Source organism: Procambarus clarkii, chromosome 61 (assembly GCF_040958095.1).
Source record: "Procambarus clarkii isolate CNS0578487 chromosome 61, FALCON_Pclarkii_2.0, whole genome shotgun sequence".
Classification (NCBI taxonomy): Eukaryota; Metazoa; Arthropoda; class Malacostraca; order Decapoda; family Cambaridae; genus Procambarus; species Procambarus clarkii.
The window spans coordinates 15,044,005-15,054,920 of NC_091210.1; the positions used below are offsets into that span (position 1 = coordinate 15,044,005).

Genomic DNA, 10,916 nt, shown 5'->3' on the forward strand with positions numbered 1-10,916 from the left:
TTTAAGCTTGACCTGTTGTTGACCTGTTGTTCAAGCTTGACCTGTTGTTCAAGTTTGACCTGTTGTTTAAGCTAGACCTGTTGTTTAAGCTTGACCTGTTGTTTAAGCTTGACCTGTTGTTCAAGTTTGACCTGTTGTTTAAGCTTGACCTGTTGTTCAAGTTTGACCTGTTGTTCAAGTTTGACCTGTTGTTTAAGCTTGACCTGTTGTTCAAGTTTGACCTGTTGTTTAAGCTTGACCTGTTGTTTAAGCTAGACCTGTTGTTCAAGTTTGACCTGTTGTTTAAGCTTGACCTGTTGTTCAAGTTTGACCTGTTGTTTAAGCTTGACCTGTTGTTTAAGCTTGACCTGTTGTTTAAGCTTGACCTGTTGTTCAAGTTTGACCTGTTGTTTAAGCTTGACCTGTTGTTCAAGTTTGACCTGTTGTTTAAGCTTGACCTGTTGTTCAAGTTTGACCTGTTGTTTAAGCTTGACCTGTTGTTTAAGCTAGACCTGTTGTTCAAGTTTGACCTGTTGTTTAAGCTTGACCTGTTGTTCAAGCTTGACCTGTTGTTTAAGCTTGACCTGTTGTTTAAGCTTGACCTGTTGTTTAAGCTTGACCTGTTGTTTAAGCTTGACCTGTTGTTCAAGTTTGACCTGTTGTTTAAGCTTGACCTGTTGTTTAAGCTTGACCTGTTGTTTAAGCTAGACCTGTTGTTCAAGTTTGACCTGTTGTTTAAGCTTGACCTGTTGTTTAAGCTTGACCTGTTGTTTAAGCTTGACCTGTTGTTTAAGCTTGACCTGTTGTTCAAGTTTGACCTGTTGTTTAAGCTTGACCTGTTGTTTAAGCTTGACCTGTTGTTCAAGTTTGACCTGTTGTTTAAGCTTGACCTGTTGTTTAAGCTTGACCTGTTGTTTAAGCTAGACCTGTTGTTCAAGTTTGACCTGTTGTTCAAGTTTGACCTGTTGTTTAAGCTTGACCTGTTGTTTCAGCTTGAGCTGTTGTTTCAGCTTGACCTGTTGTTCAAGCTTGACCTGTTAAGTTTGACCTGTTGTTCAAGCTTGACCTGTTAAGTTTGACCTGTTGTTTAAGCTTGACCTGTTGTTCAAGCTTGACCTGTTAAGTTTGACCTGTTGTTTAAGCTTGACCTGTTGTTTAAGCTTGACCTGTTAAGTTTGACCTGTTGTTCAAGCTAGACCTGTTGTTCAAGCTAGACCTGTTGTTCAAGTTTGACCTGTTGTTTCAGTTTGACCTGTTGTTTAAGCTAGACCTGTTGTTCAAGCTTGACCTGTTGTTCAAGCTTGACCTGTTAAGTTTGACCTGTTGTTTAAGCTTGACTTGTTGTTTAAGAAGTTCAGAAATTGAATATATAGAGTAAACACATTTCTGGCCCTAATTTACATTTCTCTCTCAATTATGTCAATTATCTCTGCTATGACCACCTAATTACACACTCTTGCATGTAATTATCTAGGTCATTACCACCCTGTATTACAATTACACTCTAAATTACCTCTCTTTAGCACAGCTAGTTTGATCCTATGTCAATGAAAACATGTTAGTAAGTCTTGGTGGTTGAGAATGGCTTAGATAAATAAATAAAATACGTGGATACTGGTGTGAGGTCGGTAGTCACTCATAGATGTCTGTCTGTCTAGCGAAACACAAGCCTCATTGGGGATATAGGCTCCGTGAGGAATACCTCTCGGTACACTGTGGGTTTACCTTAGCCCTGAACCGTATTCAGTATACTTGCTGGTTGGTCAGTAAGGTAGTGTGGTATAGGTTATCTTGAGGTTATCTTGAGATGATTTTGGGGCTTTAGTGTCCCCGCGGCCCGGTCCTCGACCAGGCCTCCACCCCCAGGAAGCAGCCCGTGACAGCTGTCTAACACCCAGGTACCATGGTTCCAGGTGGTGCCCAGGACCACCATCTTGAGGTTATCTTGAGATGATTTCGAGGCTTTAGTGTCCCCGCGGCCCGGTCCTCGACCAGGCCTCCACCCCCAGGAAGCAGCCCGTGACAGCTGACTAACACCCAGGTACCATGGTTCCAGGTGGTACCCAGGACCACCATCTTGAGGTTATCTTGAAATGATTTCGAGGCTTTAGTGTCCCCGCGGCCCGGTCCTCGACCAGGCCTCCACCCTCAGGAAGCAACCCGTGACAGCTGACTAACACCCAGTCTTAATCACCTCATTCTCTCCAGTAGTACGTCTCATTTTGCTCCTTAACGGTCCACAGATGTTAACTCTACTCTTCGCCCACAGACTTTGGTGGCGTGGGCGTTGGTGATAAACGCGAGCGTGCTGATGGGCGTCTCTTCCGCCCCAAATGTCCACCCACACCCCACGCCCAGCAACGAAGGCAGTCACACACCAGTCAGCCAGTCACCAAGAGTTAATCCCCGCATCACCAGTCATGATGGTGAGTCCAGAGTACTCACTGTGTCATGTTCCCACTTGTGGGAGTTCACACATGGCGGGCTGACCAGAACTCACTGGCCTCAGGCGGTCCCCAGGAATATATAGAGCCACCAACACACTCTTTCTACCCATAATCTTACTCATGTTATCACACACACACACAGACAGAAGAGTTAGGGGGGACATGATCACCACATTCAAGATTCTGAAGGGAATTGATAGGGTAGATAAAGACAGGCTGTTTAACACAAGGGGAACAAGCACAAGGGGACACAGGTGGAAACTGAGTGCCCAAATGAGCCACAGAGATATTAGAAAGAACTTTTTTAGAGTCAGAGTGGTTGACAAATGGAATGCATTAGGCAGTGATGTGGTGGAGGCTGACTCCATACACAGTTTCAAGTGTAGATATGATAGAGCCCAATAGGCTCAGGAACCTGTACACCTGTTGATTGACAGTTGAGAGGCGGGACCAAAGAGCCAGAGCTCAACCCCCGCAAACACAACTAGGTGAGTACACACACACACACACACACACACACACACACACACACACACACACACACACACACACACACACACCAAGATCACTAACTTCAATCTTTTGTAAAAAAATTCAGCGACGTCACATGATGGCTATCGTAGCATTGGTGATGTGCTCACATTATGTGCAGTCCGAGGATAGCAAACATTGGGGTCCTCCATCCACAGCTTTAAGGAAAGGTTCGACACCGATAGTGATAGAATAGTGAAGTTTTAACGCAGCTATACAACAAGTCCAGCAAGCGGGGTATAGAGAGCTAGACATCACTTTCCTGTGATGTTCGTTTACACCACAGACGTGGCCACACATTTACAATGCTAACCAACATATATACATTTTGTTTACCAAAACTACACATTAGAAAGTGAAGGGACGACGACGTTTCGGTCCGTCCTGGACTATTCTCAAGTCGATTGTGTGAGAATGGAGTCGACCACCCAATCGACTTGAGAATGGTCCAGGACGGACCGAAACGTCGTCGTCCTTCACTTTCTAGTGTGTGGTCTGGTCAACATATTTCAGCCACGTTATTGTGACTCCTCGCATATATATATATATATATATATATATATATATATATATATATATATATATATATATATATATATATATATATATATATATATATATATATATATTCTTCCGTCCTCCATGGACAGAGTTATAGATCTGTTAAACATATAGTTCGGTGATTTATTGAACAACCACAGAAGATGATTGTACTGCTTTTAAAATGCTAATCTATCCTACATACATAAAGACACAGACTTATGTCTGTCCTACATAACCAGTGATTAGGTAATCTTGTACATAGTGGCATTAGTTTGTTTTTACAAAGGTGAAATGCATTTCTGACTTGCTTACACAGTAGCCAGTGATAGGTTATCTTGAGATGATTTCGGGGCTTTAGTGTCCCCGCGGCCCGGTCCTCGACCAGGCCTCCACCTCCAGGAAACAGCCCGTGACAGCTGACTAACACCCAGGTACCTATTTTACTGCTAGGTAACAGGGGCATAGGGTGAAACTCTGCCCATTGTTTCTCGCCGGCGCCCGGGATCAAGCCCAGGACCACAGGATCACAAGTCCAGTGTGCTGTCCGCTCGGTCGACCGGCTCCTTCGTGAAGATAGGACATCCGTCACCAGAGCAACACCTCGCATTTCATATACATAAATTATGTATATTGTACAGTGTCCAGACACCAGTGTCCAGACATCAGTGTCCAGACATCAGTGTCCAGACATCAGTGTCCAGACATCAGTGTCCAGACATCAGTGTCCAGACACCAGTGTCCAGACACCAGTGTCCACACACCAGTGTCCAGACACCAGTGTCCAGACACCAGTGTCCAGACACCAGTGTCCAGACACCAGTGTCCAGACACCAGTGTCCAGACACCAGTGTCCAGACACCAGTGTCCAGACACCAGTGTCCAGACACCAGTGTCCAGACACCAGTGTCCAGACACCAGTGTCCAGACACCAGTGTCCAGACACCAGTGTCCAGACACCAGTGTCCAGACACCAGTGTCCAGACACCAGTGTCCACACACCAGTGTCCACACAATGGTGTGTGGACACCAGTGTCCAGACACCAGTGTCCAGACAATGGTGTGTGGACACCAGTGTCCACACACCAGTGTCCAGACACTGGTGTCCACACACCAGTGTCCAGACACTGGTGTCCACACACCAGTGTCCACACACCAGTGTCCACACACCAGTGTCCAGACACCAGTGTCCACACACCAGTGTCCAGACACCAGTGTCCAGACACCAGTGTCCAGACACCAGTGTCCAGACACCAGTGTCCACACACCAGTGTCCAGACACCAGTGTCCAGACACCAGTGTCCAGACACCAGTGTCCAGACACCAGTGTCCAGACACCAGTGTCCAGACACCAGTGTCCAGACACCAGTGTCCAGACACCAGTGTCCAGACACCAGTGTCCAGACACCAGTGTCCAGACACCAGTGTCCAGACACCAGTGTCCAGACACCAGTGTCCAGACACCAGTGTCCACACACCAGTGTCCACACACCAGTGTCCACACACCAGTGTCCACACACCAGTGTCCAGACACCAGTGTCCAGACACCAGTGTCCAGACACCAGTGTCCAGACACCAGTGTCCAGACACCAGTGTCCACACACCAGTGTCCACACACCAGTGTCCACACACCAGTGTCCAGACACCAGTGTCCAGACACCAGTGTCCAGACAATGGTGTGTGGACACCAGTGTCCAGACACTGGTGTCCAGACACCAGTGTCCAGACACCAGTGTCCAGACAATGGTGTGTGGACACCAGTGTCCACACACCAGTGTCCAGACACTGGTGTCCACACACCAGTGTCCAGACACTGGTGTCCACACACCAGTGTCCACACACCAGTGTCCACACACCAGTGTCCAGACACCAGTGTCCAGACACCAGTGTCCACACACCAGTGTCCAGACACCAGTGTCCAGACACCAGTGTCCAGACACCAGTGTCCAGACACCAGTGTCCAGACACCAGTGTCCAGACACCAGTGTCCAGACACCAGTGTCCAGACACCAGTGTCCAGACACCAGTGTCCAGACACCAGTGTCCAGACACCAGTGTCCAGACACCAGTGTCCAGACACCAGTGTCCAGACACCAGTGTCCAGACACTGGTGTCCACACACTGGACTGTTATTACAGGTGTCCAGGTATGTGAAGCCTCGCCTGTCCTCTCTACTCTTTCTGCCTCCTTATTTATGAAGGTTTTTCTGCTTGTTGCCATTTTATTTCCTCTACCTTCTGTTGCACACACTGTTGCACAGTTCTCTCCCGGTGACTGCAACCACCTAACAACCTGGTGTCCTCAGACATCACCTGGAATTGAAGCAGTTTGGTCATTTTCCCACTGAAGATGTTCCAGTAGAAGTCTCAAATGTTTTCACAATATTTAGATATTTATATTTTAGGTAAAGATACACACTAGCTGAAATATGACATTTCTGTTTGTTCCCAATGTAATATAAATACTGAGACAGCACAGAGAGGAAAGAGGTAGAAAAGACTGGTAAAGAAATATGTGGAAGGCGAGGCATAATACATTAGTGACCCCCCACAGGAGCGGCAGGGATAGTAATCCTCCAGAGTAACTTGGAAGGGCCCCCTAGGGGCCCTGAGGGAAGGCCCCTGGGCCCTGGGGCCATGAGCTCCTCCCTCCGCAAGGGCCCAAACATATCCCTTGCAATTCAGTTACATGGTGTGTGTGTTCTGCTGCCTCGCCCAGCAAGCCATGCGGGATCCATCGCTTCTCCCTAATTCGCAAGAATGGTCATTTTTCTGTCTCCCAGCAAAATATATACACAATAATATGTTTATATACAAGTAACACTACCGCTGCCGTGCCGGTCAAGGGAACAGAAAACGCGCATATGTTTTTTATCATGCTTTTGGTAAAGAAAATACACGATGCCACACATGAACAGAAACAGTTTGCTAACTCAGTGAGACGAAAGGTTATTATTACAGTTGTTGTTGAATAACAATTCCCCGACTCCCCAACAAACAATTTAGAGTCTTGTGTATTTTATAGAATCTATTTTTAACATGAAAAATGGGCTGACATGTACCTCTGGACCTCAGTCTTTGACAATGTTCAGAACTAAAGTATACTTATTGGTCGGTCAGTAAAGTATTGTGTAAACATAAGTGGACAGGTGTAAACATAAGTGGACAGGTGTAAACATAAGTGGACAGGTCTAAACATAAGTGGACAGGTGTAAACATAAGTGGACAGGTCTAAACACAAGTGGACAGGTCTAAACATAAGTGGACAGGTCTAAACACAAGTGGACAGGTCTAAACATAAGTGGACAGGTCTAAACATAAGTGGACAGGTCTAAACATAAGTGGACAGGTCTAAACATAAGTGGACAGGTCTAAACATAAGTGGACAGGTCTAAACACAAGTGGACAGGTGTAAACACAAGTGGACAGGTCTAAACATAAGTGGACAGGTCTAAACAGGAAGTGGACAGGTGTGAACATAAGTGGTTCTCCCTTAGACATCGAGAAAAGATAGTGTACCGTCGACGTCTCGTTCATGAGAAAAGTTGAGCACCAGGTGTTGGGTAAACACTTCCTCTATTCGTAACAATTCCTGGAGGTCTTTCACACACGAATATATCATAGGTGTATCTACGAGGCTTCTCTCTCTGTGTTTTTTCAGACTTGCTAACTTTATAAAGCTTGTTAATTTGTATATAAGGTTAATATTTCTTCAAAATTGGATGAAAAATTAGAGAGATTTTCAAGAAAGAGCTAAAAATGTTGGTTTTGAAATATGAATTTTCCCGCACTCGTAAATCTTGAACAATATCCCCTTCATTACATAAATTACTTCCTATATAATTTTCTCGAGTTTGTATTTAATTAATTTGATTATAATTTATGTTTCATAGCAAAAAAAATAAATGTTTGCAAATCTCCATTCCTGTCAACCCTTTTTTGGCGAAATCTTCAACAACTTGAATAACTAAAAAAAATATTTATAATTGTCTGATTTCCTTGAAATGAAGCTAGAAATGTAACTTAAAAAGCCTTTTTGAGTTATTTGAAACAAATTTCATGTTATAAGTAAATAGTGTTTAAGTAAATAGTGCTAAAGTATGTTGACCAGACCACACACTAGAAGTTGAAGGGACGACGACGTTTCGGTCCGTCCTGGACCATTCTCAAGTCATAATCGACTTGAGAATGGTCCAGGACGGACCGAAACGTCGTCGTCCCTTCACCTTCTAGTGTATGGTTTGTTCAACATATATAATTCTCATTTATGCTGACGTTACTGTACCTCTCAAACGTGTCTAATGCCGGCACTATTCCTCAGATGCGACTTCAGAAGGAGTCATCTTCCCTAGCGTCTTCCCAGAGGGTCTCAAGAAGACAGCACCACTATCATTGCCGAATTCCGTTATCCTGACGGACGTCGGTCTCTCTAAAGCCGTAGTCAAGCGCTCTACCGACGACCACGACGGCTATATGACCGCCATTGGATACGATCCAATTACAGCGTGGTCTAAGAAGAACGGTTACGATCCTGGGTTTGAAACCTACATGCAAACCATCGGTTACGACCCCACAATGGCTTGGGGAAAAAGAGAAGCTAAGAGGAACGGGTTCGACTCGTATATGCAGAGTATCGGGTATGACCCTATGATGGCTTGGGCTAAGAGGGACGATGGCTACGATCCATACATGCACAGCTTTGGCTACGACCCATACTCCCCCTTCGCTAAAAAGACAGTTAAGAGGAGCAGCGAGAGCGAAGGAAACTATTATGAATCGGACCTCGCAATCGAACCAAAGAAGAGAGACGAGTACACAGATTCTTATTACCCACAGCACTTCTTCGGTGAGAGTATGAAGAAACACGATCCCTACCTGGACGTGTACATCCCTCAGCACTTTATGCACAGTTACAAACGCTCGATCAACCCCTACCTTTTGTCCCTGGCTTCCAACGACTGGAAGAGAGCGCCAAACGATATGGGGGCTCAGGGCTTTCATGAGGGCATCTTTACTCACAACTTCGGAGATTTCTCTCCCGTGAAGCGAGGCAAGAGAGAAGTGGAATCTTCAGAAGTGTCAACTCCTGAGAAGAGACGCCAAGAGATGACCTCGAGTGGCTTCCATGGCGACACTTTCTCAGGAGGTTTCGGTGACTTCTCTACCATGAAGAAGCGTCGCTTGGGAATGGGTGCAAGTGGCTTCCATGGGGACACATTTAGTCAAGGCTTCGGCGACTTCTCCACCATGAAGAAGCGTCGCTTAGGAATGGGGGCGAGTGGCTTCCATGGGGACACCTTTAGTCAGGGCTTTGGAGATTTTTCTACTATGAAAAAGCGTCGCTTGGGAATGGGGGCAAGTGGCTTCCATGGGGACACCTTTAGTCAAGGATTTGGTGATTTCTCTACTATGAAAAAGCGTCGCTTGGGAATGGGTGCAAGTGGCTTCCATGGGGACACTTTTAGTCAAGGCTTCGGCGACTTCTCCACCATGAAGAAGCGTCGCTTAGGAATGGGGGCGAGTGGCTTCCATGGGGACACCTTTAGTCAAGGATTTGGAGATTTCTCAACGATGAAGAAAAGGAGACTGGGAATGGGTGCTAGTGGCTTTCATGGAGACACCTTCAGCCAAGGCTTTGGAGACTTTTCGACTATGAAAAAGCGGAGACTAGGCATGGGGGCAAGTGGCTTCCATGGAGACACTTTCAGTCAGGGGTTTGGGGATTTTTCAACAATGAAAAAAAGAACAGGAATGGAATCGATTGAATCTGATGGCGGCGCAGTTATAGGAGATCTCGCAGATTTTAACACGATCAAGAAAAATGATTCAGAGGAGAACTCCCAAACGCCTGAAGATAATGAGATGGAGATGACCATGAGAAGAAAGCGTGAAGTTGATGTCAACAAAGATATGGGAATGAACAAGCGTCGTCCTAACAAGGACAGTGATACATTCGACGATGGTTTCAGTGACTCTGACACAATAAGAAACAATCCGGAGATGAAACAGCAGCTCCCGGAGGGTGAGGAGGAAGAGTTACGCATGAAAAGGAATTTGGAGGAAAGCGAGCTTCTGCAAGTGGAATCTAAACCTCCCATTGAAAGCGATATCGAAGGCCGAAGACGACGAAGCGTGCACCAGGAGGACGACCTCGAAGACGACAATCATCGACCACTCTTCAAGAGATCCCTGAGCGACGACACGGAAGGACTTGGAGACTTTCACACCGTGAGGAAACGACGATGAGGCCCCATTTCCATCCCTTCTGTGCCCACTAAGCATTACTCCCTCCATCACCCATAACCTTCCCGAGGACGCCTCCTCCATCACTCATCCCATATCTGGCCAAGGCCACAGAGTTTTGGATTAAATTATAATCACTTCTCTTATCTGTAACTCAGTCTAAATAATATCTACTTCTGTGTTGGCCGACTCTCTTATCGCGGCCGCGACTTCCGTAATATTTGTACTAGTTACCCCTGCACTGATGAGAGAAAATGGAAGATATTTAAAGCAGGTTTTCTTTGTATCTCTGACATGATATTACGTCCTATACAGATATTATCTCATTAAACTCTGTGTAAACAAATGGTGTTTTTACTTATCCCACCCTCAGGGCAAATACATTACCATGAGGCACAAACCATCCCGTTAAACCACCTGGATAGTTATTTCAAGATTTGTGATGGTCTGAAAACATGTTACAGTTCCAATAATAGTCTACTTCAAGGTATAACTTTATTATATTATAAATAATTGGTTTAAAATACAAAGAGTACATACTAAAAACTAAACCTTAACTTAACCTAACCTCCTACGAGGATAACAGATAAACTTAGAATTTGAGGCAAGATGGATTGTTGAACTAAATAAAGATCACAGCCAATATAACTTGATGAATTTTAATTTCATTCTTGAGGCAGTTACTAAAAAAAATAGTATTAGTATTACAATGCTGAAGTGTTTGTATGAAGAGGAAGAAAGAACCTAAAGCTTGTGAAAGTGTAGCATTAAACCGAATTTTCGGATAAAGCAACATTTTGAGATATATACAAGAGTTGTTACATTCTTGTTACTTAATTTAGAACCTGTACTTGAGGTCGATCTCGAACCCATTGTTGATGTGACGACTTGTATTAAAGTTTGTAACTAGCTCATCAAGATTGTAACTTGCTTAGCTAAATGAATTGTGGGGTTCAGTCCCAGAGCCCATTATGTGCCTCTGTAACCCTTTCCACTACCGCCCACAAGATGGGTATGGGGTGCATAATAAATGAACTAAACTAAACCACCTTGAAGAGCCACTAGTACGCGTAGCGTTTCGGGCAGGTCCCTGGAATACGATCCCCACCGCGAAGAATCGTTGTTACAACCAAGTACACATTTTACTGTTGAGTTAAACAGAGGCTACAGTTAAGGA

General features: G+C 45.1%; 1 protein-coding gene across 1 annotated transcript; it reads left to right on the top strand.

Moving 5' to 3' along the window:
* The first annotated feature begins 2,228 nt into the window (after nt 1-2,228).
* On the top strand, nt 2,229-10,085 carry LOC123774313 (uncharacterized). The gene is made up of 2 exons (XM_045768463.2): nt 2,229-2,405; nt 7,818-10,085. The coding sequence occupies exons 1-2, from the start codon at nt 2,291-2,293 to the stop codon at nt 9,740-9,742; spliced, it is 2,040 nt and encodes a 679-aa protein (XP_045624419.2). The 5' UTR covers nt 2,229-2,290; the 3' UTR covers nt 9,743-10,085.
* The last annotated feature ends 831 nt before the right edge of the window (nt 10,086-10,916 follow it).